This window comes from Rhamphochromis sp. 'chilingali' (assembly GCF_963969265.1).
Source record: "Rhamphochromis sp. 'chilingali' genome assembly, chromosome: 3".
Taxonomy (NCBI): domain Eukaryota; kingdom Metazoa; phylum Chordata; class Actinopteri; order Cichliformes; family Cichlidae; genus Rhamphochromis; species Rhamphochromis sp. 'chilingali'.
The window spans coordinates 24,090,913-24,114,575 of NC_137931.1; the positions used below are offsets into that span (position 1 = coordinate 24,090,913).

The following is a 23,663-nucleotide window of genomic DNA, read 5'->3' on the forward strand; positions in this document are numbered from 1 at the left end:
AAATCCCCAACTTTACAGCAGAATTAATTATATTCATAGCTTAGTATAACAAAACAGTTTAGTCTCTAATGTCCTGTTCTGTGACAACTATATGATTATTTTTTAAATACGAAACTCAGCCTTTTAAATTACGTTATGCCTTAAAGAAATACACGAGTAGCTAATTGGATATAAAGTGGCAAATTCAACTCAATTTAAGAATATTCGTGGTGTAGATGATTATGTACCCTCTCTCACTCATAATGCTAGAATTAAGGCTAAAAAACTTTAACAGCATAAAAGCACCAAAGCCAGAAGCTGCTCAGGGTAACTATGAAGGCGAGTGGACACTTGAAAGAAACGGATTAACTTTTATACATAGACACATCTTTATGTATCATCCCTCTCTTACCCCTGGGTGCAATTGGCATGGCAGGGATGACACTCGTTGTTGGCCTTGGCGTATTTGAAGATGAAACTGTTGGCTCCCTGCAGCCCATCGGGGCACTTCTCTACGCAGTTAGGGCCGTCTTTGAAGTGGAGGCATTTTACACACTGGTCTGGGCCCTGTGAGGAGAGCACAACAAGGAGGAGCGAGATGAGAAGATGGGTTACAAAGAGGGTGGTAGACAAGGGGTGAATAAAGAAGAAGGAGGTAAAGGTGGCAGTAAGAGGAGATAACATAAAACAAGAACAAAATAATGGGTGAAGAGCTAAAAGAAACCAGTGGAGAAAAATAAAGTTAAGAAAAAGTTCATGGAAATTCATACAGCGATAATCCCACATGAATCCCAAGCAATGATTTATACATTGTATTGCAAAAAGTATTTGCTCGTGTGCCTTAACACACACATGAACTTGAGTGACCTCCCATTCTTTATCCATGTGATGTTGGCCCACAATTTGCAGCAATAACAGCTTCAGCTCTTCTAGGAAAGCTTACCACAGGTTTAAGAGTGTTTATGAGAAGTTTTGACCGTTCTTTCAGAAGAAAATTTATGAGGTCAGACACAAAGGCCTGTCTCATAGGCTCTGCTTTAATTCATCCAAATTCATTTGTCCTTGCTTTGTGCACTGGTCATGTTGGAAGAGGAAGGTACCACCCCCAAACTGTTCCCACAGATGTCTTGGTATGCTGATGCATTAAGAGTTTCTTTCACTGGATCTAAGGTAATCCCCCCTCCACCAAACTTTACAATTGGCACAATGCAGTCAGACCAGTACTGTTCCCCTGGCGACCATCAAACCCAGACTCTTCCATTTGATTTCCAGACAGAGAACTAAGATTCGTCACTCGAGGAAACATATCTTCACTACTCTAGAGTCCAGTGGTGGGGTGCTTTACACCACTGCATCCGACCCTTGGTGATCTAAGGCTTAGATGCAGCCATGCTGCCATGGAAACCTGCGCCATTAAGCTCTCTACGCACCGTTCTTGAGCTAATCTGAAGGCCACGTGGAGTTTGGAGTTGGTGACGTCTGTGCAATATGTGCCTCAGCATCCACAGACCCCAGTGTGATTTAGTGTAGCTTCTACTTTGTTCTAATCCCACTAACAGTTGACGATTGAATATTTAGTAGTGTGGAAATTTCACGTCTGGACTTGTTGCACAGGTTGCATCCTGTCACATTACCACACTGGAATTCACTGAGCTACTGAGAGTGATGCATTCCTTCACACATTTTTGTAGTAGCAGTCTGCATGTCTGGATGTTTGATTTTATACACCTGTGGCCATGAAAGTGATTGGAACACCTGAATTAAAAGATTTGGATGGGAGAGTGAACACTTTTGGCAGTATAATCCATGTTGAGCTAAAGTGCCTGGAATTTATTCCACTGTATCCCTGATAAAACTGGGAAAACGGTTAGGGAGTCAGGTTGTGCCAAAAAAAAGTGCACACTGAAAGTGATGGAGGAGACGACAAGAGGTAAGTGAACACGAGCTCAGCTGCAGCAGGAGCATGAATAAGTTAGAATGGGAGCGGAAAACTGACTGTACACTTTGTGTGAATGTCTATGTGCGTGTGCACGAAGTGCTGACAAAAGTGTAAGCTTAAAATTGCACAGAGGTGTGTGTATGTGTGTGTTGTGAAGAACAAGTTGCATTCTGGCGGCTGGGCTTTTCAGCTCCACGCTCTGCTGCTAACGACAGCCACGGCGACCTGATGGACAGCTTCTCACCACTTGACACATTTAGACACACACCATCAATAAACATTATGCTCACTTTGCGTAGTTGCGTGTCTGTGTGTGAGCAGGGCAGATGCATACAGATGTCCGAATGCATTTAAGTATGTCCGTGGACACTGCGCATGTGCGTCTGCGTGTGACTGAGCACCCGTGGATGATTGACTCTGGTGTTATTCACTGCTCAGCTGTGACCAGCATCCCAACGTAACCAGCCTTTGCGCATCCTTGAGGAGCTGCTCTCTCTCTCTTCATCTGTTATTCTCTCCCTCAGACAGTCATAAAAGGTTAGTCACACAGTCACTAGAATCCGTGAAACAAGTCATGCTGCACATTAGATGCAACTTTTTCGTAATGAAACATTGCGCTGTAAAATCAGCTTCCTGTACAGTTATAGATCGTACCCACATTTGTCCCACTACAGTATTTATGCCACCAGGATTCAGAATTCATCATAGTAAAGAAAAAAAACAACAAGCAGGTAATTTAATTAAATAACAGTATTGTAATGGATATTATTGGATGTAATCACTCTATACTGTATGTGAGCACAAGTAATTTAGTCCAGGGGTTTTGAAATAGCTCAGAAAAAGTTTCCAAGGATATTCTCATAACCACGTGGATGTACCTGGTTTCAAATTCGCACGTCTTGATAACGCAGAATAAGTCACATACACAATATGCACAAATGGCCATATCTTTGAATTCAGGTGTTTTCAATCCATTTGACAGAGGCGTATAAAAACAAGTACCTAACCATACAGTCTGCCTTTATAAACATCTGTGAGAGAATGGGTCGTCCTACTGAGCTAACTGGAACAGAGTGCAGTGCTGTAATAGGATGTGGGACCAGCTCCCAGTTTGGATTCGGGAAACAGACACCCTCTCTACTTTTTCTTTTTCATAACGCTTATAGTTGAATCAGGTGACTCTGAATCCTCTCTTAGTTACAGTAGAATATGCCTAGGCTGCTGGGCGCTTGCCATGATGCACTGAGTGTTTCCTCTTCACTCAGTCATGTTTATCTCATTTCATCTCTGGCTCTCTTCCACAGTGTCTTTGTCCTGTCTTCCTCCCCTCACCCCAACAAATCGTGTTAGAAAGCTGTCCCTCTCTGAGCCTGGTTCTACTGGAAACTTGTTCCTCTTTAAAGGGAGTTTTTCCTTCCCACTGTTGCCTAGGACTTGCTCAAAGGGGATTGTTTAATTGTTGGTGTTTTCTCTGTACTATTGTAGGGTCTTTACCTTTTAACATAAAGCAGTTGAAGACAACTGCTGTTATGATTTGGTGCTAGATCTATAAAACTGAATTGAATCACGCTGAAATTGAATTCATGTCTTGCTCTTTCAGTATTTTTTCTGGCCCCTGGTGTCATCCATATGTATATTTAAAAATATTTATTTTGAAGGTGAGCTGTCTCACCTTCAAAATAAAAATTGCTGTAGTAAGGCACGCATTTTCCACTGAAGGGAAATGTTCTTTGTTTCTGGTTCGAACTTTCACCACACCTCGGGAATTCGTTGGTGATTGCTGCAATCACCTGTAGTTTTATATGAAGAATAGTAACTTGTCTGCAAACAATCTGCTGGTAACCAAACAAATCACAAGGAGGGTTTTGGTACAGCATCCTCATTGTGAAGGATTTCACCTGTCAACAGCCAGCAACCTCAAGGAACCGCTTAGCAAACGGTCAAGGAATACACATCGCTGACAGAGGGTCGTTGACCAGTCTCTAGACTTTAGTTGACAATAATTCTGATCATGTCCTGAGATCTGTATTCAGTTACAACATCTAGACTGATTTGTCAGCTTACTATATTTTCTTTTTATGCTTTTTACAAGTACAAAGTACAGAAAATATATAGTAATTCACAGGAATTTTAGCAAAAACTACCGCAGTTATGTTGTGGAGATTATTTTTGGCATATGTGGATTCTTCTGCTTTCCAATCCCTTTAATCATCCTGCAACTCCTGAGACGTTTGGCAACCTTTTCTGGGCGTCCCTGCAGGTTTGATATGAGCACTGGCGTATACCCTAGCATGATAATGATGCAGCTGCAGCCTTGCATGAGCAGATTTGTTTGCATTTGGTGTTGCTGCGTACAATTTCTGTGCACATGCATGCAGATGTGCATGTTCTCCACTGACATTTCAGCAAGGAAACATTTTGGAGAGTCGTATTGCGATCATTCTAAAAGTGACTTTACCGGAAGGTCAGAATCTAATCTCATTTTGCTTTTTTTTTGACTGTGTGCATGGGTGCTTGCCAAAAGCATGCCTCCAAAAGTAGCTACAGTACTTTATCATCCCTCCCATTAACCTACCATTCACCTTTGCAAACAGTACTTATATCTTCGGAAATCCTGTGTGCAAAACACAGCAAAATAAGTTGGAAATCCACTTTGGCACGTAGAAGATAGTCCCCTATCTCGCACAGAAAAATGAGGAGTGGTTTTAATCTAAACAGCTTATTTCCTGTATTTATAAAATGTATTCTTAAGTAAAAAGGAAGTTGAGACTGAGGGTCTTACCGGACCGAGACATGTCACAGTGTTTCCATCCATCTTCTCACATTGGCTATCGCACGCCAGGCACACGGATCCATTGGCAAATTCACGCTCTTCCCTGATAAATAAGAAAAATGAAAATAGGAATGCATGTATTATAGATTTGAGAGCACAGTGAAATATTGATTAAGAGCATGCCGCAAGTACGAGCTGTACATTGAGGCCTTTTTCAACAAAATCAAGTGTGATACAACAACCGGTTTATCTGGGTCATCTCCAAGATGCAGTGCCCTCTGCTGAAGGGGCATGCAGGGCAGCGAGCTACCTAAAACTATTTGACCAGGTTAACGGCTTAGTATGGTCAATATGCTTACAGAGAAAGTCCATGAATAATGAACGTCTTTTTAAATCATAGGCAAACATGAGGGGATGTGTGGAAGGTGGAGGAAGCAGGAGAAGAGATGGTGGGAGGGAAGGAGGAACGGGAAAGATGGTATGAAAGGCCACGGAGAGGGCATTTAGAGAGGGAGTTTGCTTTTGATAGGACCAGAGTGAAGAGACAGAGGGAGTGTGTGATAAAAGAAAAAGAAAAAAAAGCCAAACACATTTTCTTTTCATCCCGTTATCAAAGAATCACTGCGGTTCCTGCAACGTCTAAAACGCTTCAGTCAACCGGTTAATGTGTACTTTATGTTGGTTTTGTTTTTTCGCTTCTGAGGGGAAAGAAAGTAAACAATAGAGCTCGATATTGGGTTTATACACTGCAATTACCCTGGCAGGAGCTCCACATAGCCCCAGGCCTTACTGTTGAATCCTTATATGTGTATATTGGTGTGTTTCTGTGCGTGATTGTGTGTGTGTGTGTGTGTCTGTGTGTGTGCACTCGCATACTCTCAATCTAAAAATTCCTGTCTTGTTTGTGTCCGAATCAGCGCATTATCTTCACTTTTGAAGTGCGGCGTCTCGGGCGGGCGGAGGCAGGCTGCTGTCAATAACAACTGCTGCCGATCAAAACCACTTTTCACATCAGAGGGATCGATCAGCCAATGCAGAGGACAGACGCTCTCAGAGGAGGATTCGCCCAGTTACAAACAAACCTCTTTCTCACAGCAGCGGGATAATGAAAGGGACTGTATGTGTGCGCGCGTGCACGTGCATGATTTTGTTCATATTTGCATGTGATGCTATTGGGGTGGAATAAAGAGTCCACAGATTCCTCCTTGTGAGCTGTTTTTATAAGATGTGGCACTGAGAATTTTGGATCTCCTGCGGGTATGTGGGTTTTTATGCATTTTCATGTGGGTAATATTAGATGAAAACCTTTTAGACTCGGTAGTTTTAAAAGCAACAAAAAAAAGAGAAACTAAACATCCTGACACTCTAGTGTTCAGCTCACATTAAAAGGCAATAAAAATGAAGATAAAATCCCAGATTTCCCTTTGCTGAGCCTTTATTTCAGGGTAGTTTTTCTTTAAATGGTCCTATTGATTCTTTATGATCACAGCAGTTTGTCTGACACATCCAAAAAGCAGAGTGTGTAAGCTACAGATGGTCCTTTTATTAATGATGTTTTCAGTGGGAAACTCCCATAGCTCTCTTTGCATTTCTCCCCCAGCTTTTTTTCCCTTGTTCCAAAATAAATTAGATTCCTCTCTCCGAGGCACTATGCAGGGGAATCCTTTAGGGGGAAAAAAGGCCCAGGCAGTGGAGAGATATCTCTTTTCTTGGTTGAGGTGGAAGAAAAGATACATGGAGCAGAATGGGTGAGAGACAAAGACCTCTGCAGTCATGCTCTCTGGGGTCATTTCCATTCCTTCAAAGCCGTTCTTCCTGATTGGCCTCCTTCACAGCTGGTAGTGCGCGCCAAAGCCCCACTGGGGGGATGACCTGATGGGGGATTAGTCCTGTTTTGGTGGAATTTAAGCAGGGCTGTGGCCGCTGTTCAGAAATCCAAACATCCAAATAGCCACAGCACGGTCAACCCACCAAAGCAACTTTTTAAATTTTTTTTAATTAAACCCATTCAGCTCCTCCCTCACTCACTCCCTCCCTCCCTCCTCCCCCAACCCCAGTGGGATTGCATTTCAGTCCTCCCTGCTCACCCCCAAACTCCTTTGCTCTCTCTTTGTTTTATTCAACAGACGTATAAACTGAAGGGAATTAGTGCCTCTTCTCATTAACAATGGAAACACAGAAGAAGAACGAGCTGAAGAATCTTAAGGTTTAAAATCACCATCCCGAGAACATTTTTAATGAGCTAACACTAAATTCTTGAGAGATATACAGTTCAGTAGCTTCAGAACAAAGTGAAATATTAAGCAAATCTATGCTGCATACAGCAAAAGTGCTGAAAATAAGCAGCGCTATGACAATCTGCTGTCCATATCCAGTCATTAAATTAGTGTACAGACTGTGGAAATAAGACTAAAATGATTTTTTAAAGGTGAAAACTATATATAACTCACATACCGTAACAGAACAGTATTGGCTGTACCCACTTTTTTTTAAAAATCAATTTAGATATGCCATGATGTGGCTTTTTTATGCAGATGATATGACTTTCTTCAACAATTCAACAGTGTATTTGTATTTGTATTTGTATCTACTTCTACACAGTGACCCCATGGCAAACTCCAGTCACTGGGGAAGATTCCTTGACCAGTATTCGAAGCGGTTGGTAAAAAGTTTGGTCAGTCGCATGTTGCTGCAGTCGTATTTTGAAATGAAGGGATGGACTCATCTACAAACACTGTGCACTTACTCTCTGAGCTGCAAACTGTGAAAAATGCAACACAAGCCAGAAATTTAAAAAAAGTTCACTTTTACAGAAAAAAGTGCCTCAGTGCCACAACTTTTACTTGGAAGGCAAACTGTCTACATTGTTTCGCACTTTATCAAGTTGTACTGCCCTGCGGATAGTAGTTGAAATAGATAGTACGGTAGTTTTCGACCAATTTCACCCAGCAGGAGCCAGAAACTGCCAGGAATCTTTGCCAACCAGTCAGGGACTACACCTAGCAGCTTTTAAGAAGTGTAACCAGAGGTACACTTCAACTGTGAGAGACAGAATGTGAAAAAAAAATCCATGAATTCACATGGTAGGATTTGTAAAGAATTTATTCGTAAATCAGGGTGGAAAATAAGTATTTGGTCACCTCAAACAAGGAAAATCTCTGGCTCTCACAGACCTGTAACGTCTTCTGTAAGAAGCTTTTCTGTCCCCCACTCGTTACCTGTATGAATGGCACCTGTTGGAACTCATCATCTGTATAAAAGACACCTGTCCACAGCCTCAAACAGTCAGACTCCAAACTCCGCCATGGCCAAGACCAAAGAGCTTTCGAAGGACACCAGGAAAAGTATTGTAGACCTGCACCAGACTGGGAAGAGTGAATCTACAATAGGCAAGCAGCTTGGTGTGAAAAAATCAACTGTGGGAGCAATCATCAGAAAATGGAAGACATACAAGACCACTGATAATCTCCCTCGATCTGGGGCTCCACGCAAGATCTCATCCCGTGGGGTCAAAATGATCATGAGAACGGTGAGCAAAGATCCCAGAACCACACGGGGGGACCTGGTGAATGACCTGCAGAGAGCTGGGACCAAAGTAACAAAGGTCACCATCAGTAACACACTACAACGGCAGGGAATCAAATCCTGCAGTGCCAGACGTGTTCCGCTGCTGAAGCCAGTGCATGTCCAGGCCCGTCTGAAGTTTGCCAGAGAGCACATGGATGATACAGCAGAGGATTGGGAGAATGTCATGTGGTCAGATGAAACCAAAGTAGAACTTTTTGGTATAAACTCAACTCGTCGTGTTTGGAGGAAGAAGAATACTGAGTTGCATCCCAAGAACACCATACCTACTGTGAAGCATGGGGGTGGAAACATCATGCTATGGGGCTGTTTTTCTGCCAAGGGGACAGGACGACTGATCCGTGTTAAGGACAGAATGAATGGGGCCATGTATCGTGAGATTTTGAGCCAAAACCTCCTTCCATCAGTGAGAACTTTGAAGATGAAACGAGGCTGGGTCTTCCAACATGACAATGATCCAAAACACACCGCCCGGGCAACAAAGGAGTGGCTCCGTAAGAAGCATTTGAAAGTCCTGGAGTGGCCTAGCCAGTCTCCAGACCTCAACCCCATAGAAAATCTGTGGCGGGAGTTGAAAGTCCGTGTTGCTCGGCGATAGCCCCAAAACATCACTGCTCTCGAGAAGATCTGCATGGAGGAATGGGCCAAAATACCAGCTACTGTGTGTGCAAACCTGGTAAAGACCTATAGTAAACGTTTGACCTCTGTTATTGCCAACAAAGGTTATGTTACAAAGTATTGAGTTGTATTTTTGTTATTGACCAAATACTTATTTTCCACCCTGATTTACGAATAAATTCTTTACAAATCCTACCATGTGGATTCATGGATTTTTTTTTCACATTCTGTCTCTCACAGTTGAAGTGTACCTCTGGTGCAAATTACTGACCTCTGTCATCATTTTAGGTGGGGGAACTTGCACAATCGGTGGCTGACTAAATACTTTTTTGCCCCACTGTAAAAGCAAGTAAATACCAACTCAGCACTCTTTGTTGGTAGGTAGACACTTCTTACACCAGGCCTTTGGGTTATGGATGTTCTGATTCCACAAGTCAGGCCAGTGACTCAAAACAAAAAGTGGGCCTGTTGAATATTGCTTGCATTTCCTCACTGTGACTGACTGTATTTACAGTATTGGAAACAAGTGTGGTTCAGCCGCTCCCTGCCATGCGCCTTTCCTCGTCTTCTTCAAAGCCTTCGCTATGAGCTGTTTTCCCCGGCAACTTCAAAGCTTCCCTCCCACAAACGGCGCAGGAAAGGACCAGCAACAAGTCAACATGACCGAGGGTTGCTCGCTCTCATACACACTTACACACGCGCTCTCCTCTTCCCCTGAGGAAAACACGAGCCTGACATCACACCGCTTGGAAGAAAAGTCATATTTATCTTGTGGCAGATGCTGCCGGTACAGTCTTATTTTAGATGGATGCTTTCAAGTGTTGCGATTCACAGCATCTCCCCGTTCATTCAAGAACAGCAAGAAAAAGGCTGGAAACTACGTCTACAAAGGAGGGTTTCTCCCCAGGTGAGTTGGCAGTGATCTTTTTGATGTGCCTCTTGGCAACATAGAGGGATGACCTGAATGCAATTACTCACAGCGAAGATCAGTGGATTGTGAGGACACTCGGAAACAGCTTGCTTCATTTTCCTGCTCAGTGCAGTAAACACTCATGTCTGTCAGTCCAAATGGGTGATTTGAAATGAAATGTGCTTCAACAATGGTGTATACTTAAATTGAGTTTGGACAGTGGGTGTAATATGCAGCCAAATGTTCCTCTGACTGTTCGCACTGTAAAATTCCTTATTGGTTCATCTCATTACATTCATGCCAATCAGCAATTAGACTCTCCTCCTCCAGAGCCCTTGAGGATGTTTTGACTTCATTTTCATGCATTAAAACAGTTTAAATTGATTTTATTTCTGCTGCTTGTCACGTATGGCTGTTTGCTGAGGAATTAATCCAGCTTCCTGGGACCACAATGATCAGAAATGTGTTGGTTTTTTTTTATTCTTTCACAGTTTAAGTCAGATCTACTCAAAGATATTTCCAGACCCACGTACAACATTTGCTCAGAATGTGTCAGAGGAAGGAAAGGACTTTTACTGAATGAATCGACTACTCACCCATCAAAAAGGTTGCAGGACTGAACGCAGGTACGGCCTCGCTTGAAATATCGGCAAGAGAGGCACTGGTCTGGCCCTGGTCCCCAACAGCCATCGTCCGAACACATTCGGTCACACACCATTCGTTGTTGGACTGTGAGGAGAATGTTCAAATGGTCAAAATAGTATAATTTTCTTTTAAAGACAACAGGGAGGATGTTTGGTGTCAACACATTAAACAAGTGTTGGGGTACGATCACCTGTTAAGTGTGTATGTGGCTAATATCCAGCTTATATCTTTGATGATCCTTGGTCTGGCTATCAGCTATCAATTATATATCAGTTATATATTGTGGTTACGTAACACCTCGAAATGTCTGTGTCTTGGGATACGCCACAGTACGATCAGATACAGGCACTATATTTTGTCCTCTTGTACACAAAAATAACTTTAAAATTCTCAAGTTCTACCAAAGTGCTTAACAGTTTTATTAAACATCTCTACACATATCAGTACTAAACAAATTAGGGTCCTGCAGCACAGACCTAGAAACTGGTTGGCAACTGGTTAGCAACCAGTGGACATGAAGGAAAAACATGTATTCCCCAATGATTGTTAAGTAGTTGGTGGCTTTTGCTAGTATTGTTGCAATAAACAGTGAGACTGTGAAAAGTGAAATGCAATTGCAAGAACTGGGTCCTAGGATCACCAATGTTTGGCTTGATAGAAGTGTTGCTCACGTCACTTCCTGTATGGCAACTCTGCCTCCTATTTTGATAGCAGGGACATATGTATACCTGAAGATCATTTGTGTTATTTTTTTAACAACATAAAATTGGTTGTACAGTCCTCTGAACTCGGTTTGTTCCAATAATTGATGCAATTGTCTTCTCAATCTAAAAATTAAGAATGGTGCAAAAGTTACAGACATTAACACATTTTCATCTTTGACCCCTTGGTGGCACAAGATGAAAAAAGTTGGCGAAATGGATCACAAGACTGTCGAAAGTCAGTGTTGATTCTTGGGGAACCCACAGACTTCATTGGCAGAATGTCTTTTCTTTAAGATGTCTATAACATTGCTGCCTGTCCCAAATTATAAGTGTATAAATGTAGCAATGTGTGTATATCTATTCTGTATTCATGCCTAGGAGATAAGTCAGTGCTTGTAAATGGACTGCATTTATATATTTTTTTCTACAGCTATCGGAAGCTCAAACTGCTGTATGTTTCTGCCCACCTGAGTGAGTAAACATTGGTATTCCCCCACATCTCTGCCATTAAAGAACACATCCACTATAATTGTAACCCCCCCACCCTTTCCTGTTGAACCACAACAATCAATAATGCTCATCACACTCAATCGCTGAGTGACACACATATCCCCGGGAGTGTCGCCTGGTGGGGGCCAAACCCTTTGTCAACAGGAGAACAGTCAATCGTAGACAGTGGGTTGAGCCTAATGAAGAGACCTGTGTAAGGTGCCATCGATCGATCTCTAATACACACACCGTACTCATTAACTGGCTAATGATATGAACCGCAGTGTGGCAGGACCGTGATAAACTATGGCGGCTTAGTTATCTCCATCTCAGACACAGAAAGCTTTAGTGGCAACCACCTCTAACAAATCCTCACAAATATTATAAATAAGCTCATTACCCTGGGTATTGTGGAATCATATGAGCAATATGTCCCTTTATTTGCCTGTTGTTCATTCCATCACGCCTCCACTTCCCATTGCAAGCATTATACTTAACATACCTTTAAGGCATGACAGTTCCCATGAAATTGGCCAAGTCAGTGTGTAATACTGGGGTAGAGGTAATTAGAGTGCTAATGGTACCATGGCTATGGCTGTCGTTTAGTCTCATTCCTACTGTTTTCCCTTTTCTTGTGCCTCTGGCTGCTGTTTTTTTCTCTCTCTTTTAGTATATTGTGTGGCTGTGGTTAAATCATCCACTTTTTCAGTCACTCCCTCATCCATACATCTATCTTCTGCCTTTTGTCTGGGACTGGCTGAAACCCAAACCTCTCACCCCCCAGCCACCTTCTCCAGTTTATGTGGGGTTTATGCTGGTCAACAGAGAGAGATGTAATCTCTCCAGCATGTCCTTGGTCTACCTCAGGGCCTCCTCGTAGAATGGCATGTAACACCTCACCCAGGAGGCATCCTAGTCAGATGCCCAAACCACCTACAGCCAGTGTAACCAGAATTTGAAGGCAGGACCTTCTTGCTATGACCTGACGCGATACCACGCTGCCAAAATTGGACCATTGCAGGATAAATCATTTGGGTGCACTTACACTTTCCCTCTAACCATTGGAAGGCTTCCCTGTGAGTAAACTACGGTAGCTGCCCCAAGAAGGCATTTAACTATCTCTGAGTATTGTTCACAACAGAGGAGCAGGTGGATTGTAAAAAGTTGGATTGTTGGGATGTCAGCAGTAACGTGGGTATTGTACTGGACTATTGTGGTGAAGAGAGACAGTTTCCAAATCACCAGCCAATATATATCCAACCCTCACATATGGTCTGGGGTAGTCACTAAAAGAATACATCTGTTAAATGCTGGAATTAGTTTCCTTTGTAAGGTGGTTGGCTGTACCTTAGAAATAGAGTGAGGAGCCCAGACATCCACAGGGAGCTGGGAGTAGGGCCACTCCTCTTTTGCATTGAAAGGAGCCAACTGTATTGGGTTTGGGCTTCCAATCATGATGCATCCTGGACAAAAGCTCTTAGAGGTTTTCCAGCAAAGCCCAGGTGGGAAGACACCTTTTAAGACCCATGTTTACATCTCATCTGGAAAATGTCTAAGACAGAACAAGGATGTCTATAATATCCTGTTTGCCCACGTAACAAAACTGGATGGATGTTGCAGGTTTGCAAATGCGTGCGTCTGAGCGAGATCAGTAAAGAGGAAACACTGCAATATCACCGCTTTCTGCTCATTCATTACTGAGGAGTAATAATAAATTCCACAAAGCTATACAGCATACATTTAAATAAATTAAAATAAAGCCATTATACTCACTTAACTCCAGAGGGATTGTTCATATTACACTTGTCTATAGACAAAATGCTTGTGAAATAAATGTAGTCAAACTTTTCTTTCCTTTCTGATCAAAATGCAATAAAACTACAGTTTCTGAGTGGTGCTGCTCACACCCCTCCTGAAACACTCAGTACGATTACGTGGAGGAAAAAACAGGAGAGCAGGAGTTCTTGAAAGGTTTAAAAACTATTCAGAACCCTACTTTGGCATCAAAATTTGAACCATTTTGGATTAATTATGCAGCTAAGACACTGCGTAATGATGCAATATTGCTTAAACTCTGATTCCTCCCTCAGAAGGTGCAGAGGTCTGCAAAAGCTAAAAACTTTAATAGTCTTAACACCACATCTACTCACTGCACTCCTTTGGATCTTGGTTGTTACGGACGAGGACTTTTTGGCTCGGGGTCCTAAATAGCGACGTCCAGTTGATAGTGTTATAGAAGCAGAGGCGGCTGTTGTTGAAGATGTAGACGTTCCCGGCGCTGATCTCACTCAACGACTGGAACTGGAGTGAGGAGATCCAACGCTGCTTCAAGATCAAAAGAGAAATACCACTTCCACTGAAAGAGAAGAGAGAATAGAAAAGGAAATGAGTCATGGCAAAGGGAGAAGGGGTAGAGGGGACGAGTAGGGAGAAGAAAGGAAATCAGAGAGAAATAACAAATTTAAAAGAAATAGTTGGAAGCACACAAGAAGATTTGGAAAGCAATTTTAACAAGATGGAAGAAGAGAAAGTAGGATGAAGGAGTAATTGAGGGTTTAGGAGGGGGGGGGGGAAGGAAAGGAAAAGACAAGGTTAGAGGGTGGGATGAAAATATATGATGGAGAGGAACAGTAATGAGGGGAGAAAGGGAAAATGGATTAAGAGTTAAGCTAAGAGTCAGACAAAAGAAGAACAAGAAGTCACGTAAAGCTAGAGAAAAAAAAACTCCTATTAAAAATGTAATGTTAGAAAAAAAAAGAAATACCAGACATAAAGAAACTTTTGCAGATGCAGAAGGTTTCTCCAGCTCGGACTTGTACTCGAGCACTGCTGAGCTACATGTACATCATGGGCATTTACAAAACACGACTGGACCTCCTTTGACTCTGCAGCACTATCTCTCTCGAATCTGTCACTTGCAAGCAAACACAGAACCTGTTATCAAAACAGGGCAAATCAAAGCTGTGTGACAACAGCGCTTCAAAGAGCTTCTGTGAGCAAAAACCTGCCGGTGGCTCACCAGCTCCAACGGCGAGCATCCGAAAAGAGGAAACAGCAGGAAATTAGATGATGCTCTCGGAAAAAAGACCATAAAATGCTCGAAATGGCCAATTTTGCCAACTTTTCTCTAAAGAATCCAGGAACCAGCTGAGCTAAGTCCTTCTTCTGGCAAATGCAAATCTGTGCATCACTATTTTGAGTAATTTTGCTAACAGACAGCCAGCACAAACCAATCACATAACCTCTTTGGCAAAGATAGAAATACTATAATTTAGCTGCAGGCTTCAAACATGGTTATTTCTGCAGAATTGTGACATCATTTTGCAGCCTACGAGGTCTCTCCTTGACAAGGGCAGCTGATAACACTGGTCTACAATTTTTGAAAAGTTGCATGCATCAAACAGCATATTAGATGCCATAGCAACTCAATTCAAGGTGTATCAAGGTGGGATGTTGTCACATACAGACGTTTCATCAATTATTCGGAATATTCTGACATGCAAATATGTTGATATCGTCCCGGAGTCTTATCATTTTAAGCATCTGTTTCATTTTCAACGATCAGAAAGGAAAGAAAAGTTTGACTACATTTATTTCACAAGCATTTTGTCTATAGACAAGTGTAATATGAACAATCCCTCTGGAGTTAAGTGAGTATAATGGCTTTATTTTAATTTATTTAAATGTATGCTGTATAGCTTTGTGGAATTTATTATTACTCCTCAGTAATGAATGAGCAGAAAGCGGTGATATTGCAGTGTTTCCTCTTTACTGATCTCGCTCAGACGCACGCATTTGCAAACCTGCAACATCCATCCAGTTTTGTTACGTGGGCAAACAGGATATTATAGACATCCTTGTTCTGTCTTAGACATTTTCCAGATGAGATGTAAATATGGGTCTTAAAAGGTGTCTTCCCACCTGGGCTTTGCTGGAAAACCTCTAAGAGCTTTTGTCCAGGATGCATCATGATTGGAAGCCCAAACCCAATACAGTTGGCTCCTTTCAATGCAAAAGAGGAGTGGCCCTACTCCCAGCTCCCTGTGGATGTCTGGGCTCCTCACTCTATTTCTAAGGTACAGCCAACCACCTTACAAAGGAAACTAATTCCAGCATTTAACAGATGTATTCTTTTAGTGACTACCCCAGACCATATGTGAGGGTTGGATATATATTGGCTGGTGATTTGGAAACTGTCTCTCTTCACCACAATAGTCCAGTACAATACCCACGTTACTGCTGACATCCCAACAATCCAACTTTTTACAATCCACCTGCTCCTCTGTTGTGAACAATACTCAGAGATAGTTAAATGCCTTCTTGGGGCAGCTACCGTAGTTTACTCACAGGGAAGCCTTCCAATGGTTAGAAGGAAAGTGTAAGTGCACCCAAATGATTTATCCTGCAATGGTCCAATTTTGGCAGCGTGGTATCGCGTCAGGTCATAGCAAGAAGGTCCTGCCTTCAAATTCTGGTTACACTGGCTGTAGGTTTAACTGTGAACAGGACTGGCTATCTGTCTTTATGTGTTAGCCCTGTAACAGCCTGGCAATCTGGTGAATCTAGTCTCTCGGCCCTGAAATGGATAAGTGGAAGAAAATCCATGGATGGACAGAAGAAAGTTAGTGTGGGCATGCCTGCAAACATACCTGTAAAGAGCTCTGCCTCCAATGGTAGCCAGGCTGGAAAAAACACTAAGATCTGTCATGTTTTCAGGCCAGGATTGGATGTTGAGGTAACCTAAAGAAGACATGTCAGGCAAAGTGGTTGAACATGTGCTAATTAGTATGTGGCGGTATTTGATGAAGGAGCACAAAAATAATGAGCAACGGATAAAAACCCTTCTGTTGCCTACATCCAAAGTTTCAGATCACGGAGCTGCTCTGAAGTTCAAGCAAGAAACCCTTTTCTTTGTAGGAAATACGCTTGCAGAAGACAATATTTAATATTTAATATTGCTAATTAAAAGAATGGATTTAATATTCTGCACAATTTGTCTGGTTGCCTTTAATGACAGATTATATCAAATCAGCATCTGTGGAAATGACATTAAAAGGGATAGGAGCAGGAAATGGCTGGGATAGAATGGCCATTGCTCTTTCTTATTGCTTAGGTTTTCATTATGAAAATGCAGTTTCACTCCATTAGCTGTTTGGCTCAACTGCAAGTCGCGGTTTAATATGACAAAAGGGTTTGTATACGAGGTATTGCTCATCCCTTAAGGCCTCTAATAGCTAATGAATAAGTACACACACAAGGATGCACACAGCAGCAGCAGCACACAGTGAAAGAACGTATAACTATGGAGATATTGCACACACACAATAACATTATATGCACCAGAGCTCCTTTTTGAGCTTACTGGCAAAAATCTGCTGTCCTCTTAAAGCTTTCTTTCACTACTTTAGAGGCCAAATAATTCACACGGCCGCATGCACAAACACACCCTGTAATTCTTCTTGTATTCAGTGTTTCCAAGTGAGGCCGTCTTACCTGTGATCTCTTTCACGGTGCGGAACACGTTGAGGCGCTCAGGGTCCAAAGGCCCAATACCGTGATACATATCCCTGAAGAGAAGTATAAAGCATAATAAGTCTATGTTGCTAAAGCAAGGCTTTATAAATGAACGTTTCATTAAGGTTTTTAAGCCAACTAAAGCCGATAGCCAAATTATGATTTATAATCATTCTGTCCTCAGGATGCTGTTAAGAGTATCTGACAAGGTAAGAGCGCTCCCTGACCTTCACTGCTCTCTTTTTTTCTCCATGTGCAGTGGTTTTGTGTGTAAAGTTTTCATCCATGTAGTGAAGCCTATGTTGTCCTTCAGTAAAACTGCACATATTGCTGCTCCTACATAGTACCCCAACAGTGGGTTTATTAACTATGCATAACTAGAATGTGGTCACTTGTAGGGATCGACTTGAAGGCAAAAGTACAGTATGTCTGTACAGAGTCTCAGTCACTCAGTATGATGAGCTAAAGTTCAAGTTCAAGTGGCTTTTATAGTCATTTCAACCATACAGTGGCACAGTACAGAGTGAAATGAGACAGCGTTCCTCTGAGACCCTGGTGCTACATATGACATATAACGTGCGGAGGGCGGTGAAAGAGGCGAAGCAGCGCTACGGGAGGAAACTAGAGTCACAACTCCAACAGAGTGACTCTAGGAGCCTGTGGCGGGGACTAAGGACAATAACGGACTATAAAGCACCAACAACCGGTATGACGAACGCGGCCGTGACTCTGGCAGACGAGCTGAACACTTTCTATGCTCGCTTCGAGGCTGCAGCTAAGGTCTCCAACAATGCTAGTGTTAGCGGCGCTAACGGCTGCAGACAGGAAGATACTGCCAGCACCGAAAACGTGCTCGTCATCTCCGAGCATGAAGTAAGGAGAGCCTTCAAGAGAGTGAACACCAGGAAAGCAGCAGGACCAGACGGCATCCCAGGTCGTATCCTAAGAGACTGCGCATACCAGCTAGTTCCTGTGTTCACTGAGATATTCAACATCTCTTTATCTCAGTCGGTGATCCCCACATGCTTCAAAGAGTCCATCATTGTTCCTGTCCCGAAGAAACCCCACCCTGCTTCTCTCAATGACTATCGCCCTGTAGCCCTCACCTCAGTAGTGATGAAGTGCTTTGAACGCCTGGTCAGAGACTTCATCATTTCTTCACTACCAGACACACTGGACCCACTACAGTTCACTTACCGTCCAAATCGTTCCACAGACGATGCCATCTCTCATCTCCTCCACACATCACTCACTCACTTGGACACTAGAAGGGGGAATTATGTTAAAATGCTCTTCATAGACTACAGCTCTGCATTTAACACCATAATTCCCTCCACACTCACCACCAAGCTGGAGCATCTGGGACTCAGCTCATCTATGTGTCAGTGGATCTCCAACTTCCTAACTGGCAGACCACAGGCAGTAAGGATGGGCGGACATGTCTCAGCCTCCACCACTCTCAGCACTGGCGCCCCCCAGGGGTGTGTTCTGAGCCCCCTGCTGTACTCTTTGTACACATATGACTGTGTGGCCACTACCAGCTCCACCACCATCATCAAGTTTGATGACAACACCGTCGTGGTGGGCCTGATCTCTGATAACAACGAGACGGCCTACCTGAAGGAGATTAGGAATCTGGAGAACTGGTGCCAGAGGAACAACCTCCTTCTAAACGTCAGTAAGACAAAGGAGCTGATAGTGGACTTCAGCACTAAGCAGGAGAGTAACTACCAGACCCCCGTCATCAATGAGTGCCCAGTGGAGAGAGTGGACAGCTTCAAATACCTCGGAGTTCACATCACGCAGGACCTGTCATGGTCCTGTCACATCAACACCGTGGTGAAAAAGGCCCGACAGCGTCTCTACCACCTCAGACGCTTGAAAGACTTCCAACTGCCCTCCAAGGTGCTCAGGAACTTTTACTCCTGCACCATAGAGAGCATCCTGGCGGGAAACATCTTAACCTGGTTCGGGAACAGCACCATGCAGGACAGACGAGCTCTACAGAGGGTTGTGCGGTCAGCTGAGCGCACCATCCGCTCCGAGCTCCCTGACCTGCACTCAATCTACAGCAGGCGGTGCTGGACCAAGGCCAGGAAGATCATGAAGGACCTCAGCCATCCCAACAACAGACTGTTCTCTCTGCTGAGGTCAGGAAAGCGATTCCGCTCCCTGAAGACCAACACAGAGAGACTGAGGAGGAGCTTCTTCCCTCAGGCGATACGGTCTCTCAATCACACCACCACACAGTACTGACCCACACATATGGTTCTTACACACACACTGGACTTTCTGGACTTTGGTTTTGCACAACACTGGTCACTATATTCTTCATTTCCGGTTAATACTTGTACAGCTGCTGTTATTGTGTATATATTTATTTATATTTAGATTTCTTCATACATTCTTATATAGTTCTATATTGTGTATTGTGTATTTTGTTGTACAGTTATTTTATTTTCAACTTTAATTTATATATTTTATCTTATTCTTCCCAGTTAAATTTACCCTTCATTCTAATTTGTGTTGTACAGTTATTTCATTTTTAACCTTAATTTATATTTTATTCCTTCCTAGTTAAATTTACCCTTTTTATTTTTTCATATTTATTTCCTATCTTATTCATAGCCTTTTCCTTTTTTGTTTTCTTTAGGTCACGAGCAGTTGTCCAAGCATTTCACTACATATCGTACTGTGTATGACTGTGTACGTGACAAATAAAATTTGAATTTGAATTTGAATTTGAACGGACAAACACAGGCCTACGCAAAGTGCAATATATAAAAACAGCAAAAATGAACAAGACAAGACAGTGCAACAATAGACAGAACAGGACGATACAGTGCAATGGAGATGTGTGTGTGTCTGCGTGTGTGTATATGAGTGTGAGATAAAGTGCTTGAGTCCAAGACAACTGGACTTCTTTTAGGCTCTTGAAGACATTTCAACTCTTGTCCATTCTTTTTCAGCTAATAACGCTTAACACGTGAAGTAAAATGTCTTCAAGAATCCCTAGTTGCCTTCAGCTCAAGCGCTTTAAAGCATCTATATGACTCGTCAGTAGACCAAACTGTGTACTAGACACCATCTTCACCGCACCCAATTTAAGAACCCAATGGGTATTGGGGCCGGCCGTGGTTCAGAAGGTGGAGCAGGTCATCTGCTAAAAACCTTGACTCTTCCAACCTGTATTTCAGAGCAAGACACTGAATCCCCAATACATCGAAAGGAGTATGAGCAAGTGAATGCTAGGTCAAAAGTGCGTAGGCATGGAAAAAAAGCACTTGCATGAACTTGTGTGGCTGGGTGAATGATGCTTATTGAAAGTGCTCTGAGTGGAAAAGCACTATATAAGTATCAGTCCAACCCATTCCATCACCAAGGTCATCAGTGGGGACAATGGGGATGCCAGAAGACATCTGGATCCAAACTTCTTGTTCTGTATGGCAGTTACTTTTTTGCCAAAGCAGATGAATTTCCCAGAAAAGAAAAACTGATTATCAAACCTCAGTAATTCAAAGAATGTACAGTTTGACACCTTCTAGTTTTAAAAAAAATCATAGAAAAAAACCACATAGACAGATAAAATTTGTTTGTGCATGTTAATCTAGAAGTTCTGAAATTGTATGACACATAAAAAAGTAAAAACAAATCTTTTTTATGTGTGTGCTCCATCAAATATGCTTAACAAAAACTTGTGTGAAATCACTGAGTGTGAGTGGCACTCACCCTTTAATGCCAGTAATGAGAAAGATGAGGTTGCCATTGATTTTGGTGCAGTTGACAAATTTATCAATATTGCTGGCGTCCACTGTTTGAGCTGACTGCAGGCTTCCTGTTCCTATACCGTCACACACTGAAACAACAAACATCGAAACACACAATTAGTTAAAAATACTACTTAAATGACCATTTTAGCTGCTTTAGCAATGGAGAATTTACCTACTTTAATGCATATCTGAAGTCCCTGTATATTGCAAAGGCCTAATTTTGAGAAATGACCACTGGCCATTTGTCACTGTAATGTTTCATACTCTTTTATGAAAATATGGTCCTGCTTTTGGGTGTGCATGAAAGGCCATGGCCCCTCTCCATGCATTGGAATTCCTTTGATGAAAGCATGGGCCAATCCACAGCCAATTCCTCCCTATAATGAATTCATTACATCTGCATTAATTAGACTTGCGGTCTAGTGTGAGCCAAGTATTTCTGACAGAGGCGGAGGGGATGATGAATAAGGCTGGCATTAAGTGGTGTAACCAGTTTTTGATAGTGATTTATACCAGCCAACGCGATATCTGAAATGTTAATTTGTTATCATTTCCCACAGTTCTTTGGGCTATCCCTCATTAACCCCTCCCTGCTATGTGACGATGTAATCAAGGGATTAGCCAATCAATGGATGCCACAGCCCATACATGGAACCTGAAGAAAAACACTGTTGCCTTGCCTCCGTAAGAGAGAGGTCAGATCAGTTACCTTTGTGAGAACAATGTGATGACGGGGCTAATCCTCTGTATTGAACTGAAGTAATGCTGTTTAATTTCACATTAGCCATTTTAGGCATTTAGCAGACGGTCTTCCAGCAAAATGACTTGTAATTACTGAGCAGGTAGGAGCAGTTTCTCATTATGAGACTATTTTGTGTTAATTACCATGTCGACTGTTGTGGGGATCAAACACGTGACCTTCATTTATGCCATATTTAACTTCCAACAGGATGTAATGAGTATGCACTGGATACACATTGCAGTGATAAGAGAAAATGAGTGTCATGTAGCCAAAGCCCCTTTAATGAAATGCGCAGAGATTAATTTTGCGTTAGGACCTAACTATTAATGTTTGAAATCAACAATATGGAAGGTTTAGAGAAGACTTCATTAATAAAATGAGATAAAGTTTACTGCATTGCTGAGAATGTTACAGATGTGAGCACTGCACGGCGTGGCTCATACAGGAAAGAAGATGTTGATTTTGGAAGGGTCGCTGGAATCAATATCTGAGCTGTAAGTACATTCACGGTAACATAAAAAAAGCTAAGCTGCCTCCCGTGAAAATAAATTACATTTCTTATATAAAGCTTTTTAAGTGATTCCTCTGGGCTCGTGTCGATTTGGTATCATCACTGTTAGCATAAAGCTATTAGATTAAAATGTTTTAACTGCATAAGCTCTTGTACATACAGTAAATGCAGTGCAGTGAGCCTGGTAGCCGTAGAAGCAGGGGGAAAAATGAGAATCAAACTGGATTATCACTTCACTTTGTTTGATTTGCACATTATACCTGTACATTATTGTTATGCTATCATAATAAATAGATAAAAATCTGCTCATTTTCATGGTTTATCCATTCAACAGCACAAATTTGACAGCCTAAACCAAAACTACCCAGGCCAACGGGCAATAAAACACCCCAGGGTGACTTATGAGTTACTCCAAGTGTCAATTAATATGAAACCATGAGAAACCATGAGACAGAAATATACCTTGGCCACACTTTTCAAACATCCATCTTAGGTCTCAGTCACACAGGCTTAGAGACCAGTTGGTGCACTCCTTGATGGCTTGGTGTGTGGTTGTTGGAGGGTGCGAAACCAAAGTCCTCCTTGGGATCACCTTTGTTGAAAGCAGATTGCTGCAGTTGACCATAGTTTGCATGGAAGTTGCAGCATTATATATAAAAACTGTCCAACTGCTGTCCAAGCATGAGCAAAACGAGATCCCCACAAGTAAATGGAAACCCTCTGAGGTCACAGTAAAAGTTGTGTTTCCCTGCTGCCATCAACACATTGCTAAAGCCACAACTTTTACTTTGAAGACAAATGTTCTCATTTTCTGGTTTGGATCAGTTTTCATAGTTTCACTGCTGCTGAGAGAGTAGTTGGTGAGTGTTTGCAGACAAGTTTGCATCTTCCATTGAAACTATGAGCAATCGCAGCATTTTGCTGGTGGTTTTCAGTGTGGTTGCATCACTGACTGGTCTCTATGGCTTCATGATTGGGACATTAGCAATCAGTTTCATAGCAACTGCCAATCTCAAGCAACTACTTGATTGGGGAATTTTTCCCTTGGGATAGAAATATGGTTATTATTTTTTTACTTCTGGCGACTGATTAGGGGAACAGTTGACAAATCATAGACCTGAACCTATTACAGAATAAGCTTTTGAGCAATTAACTGTGGTCGCTTTGCACAACAAAAGCTGAAAAATCTTGCATTACAAGTGCATAGAGAATTTATGACGAACAGCTGCTCTAGCTTCTGTTTTGACTGAAAATGACTGTGTAGGTCAGATCTTGCTCTGTCATTATTTACTCTATGGTCCCTCTTGTGTTTCTCCATACAGGAAATTAAAGATATTCTTGCTGAAATCACCTGGTTTATCCACAGATTTGTATATGCTTTATACCTATAACTTTAGAATTGCAGCTTTTGCTACCTTGTTTTTTTAGAGCCAGAGGGTGGTTTGCTAAGCTATAAGCTAATGTTAGCACTTTTGTCTCCAAAA

General features: G+C 42.2%; 1 protein-coding gene across 4 annotated transcripts in view; it reads right to left on the reverse strand.

The window, feature by feature from the left end:
* LOC308394589 (receptor tyrosine-protein kinase erbB-4-like) overlaps positions 1 to 23,663 on the reverse strand; it is a 388,448-nt gene that overhangs the window by 90,446 nt on the left and 274,339 nt on the right. For all 4 annotated transcript variants that reach the window (XM_080878981.1, XM_080878979.1, XM_080878980.1 and 1 more), the window contains exons 9-15: positions 20,886 to 21,012; positions 17,136 to 17,209; positions 16,292 to 16,382; positions 13,793 to 13,998; positions 10,401 to 10,533; positions 4,701 to 4,794; positions 392 to 546 (exon numbers count right to left, since the gene is read on the reverse strand). In XM_080878981.1, the coding sequence (XP_080735107.1) occupies positions 392 to 546; positions 4,701 to 4,794; positions 10,401 to 10,533; positions 13,793 to 13,998; positions 16,292 to 16,382; positions 17,136 to 17,209; positions 20,886 to 21,012 (880 nt within the window). The remainder of the gene's footprint in view (positions 1 to 391; positions 547 to 4,700; positions 4,795 to 10,400; positions 10,534 to 13,792; positions 13,999 to 16,291; positions 16,383 to 17,135; positions 17,210 to 20,885; positions 21,013 to 23,663) is intronic.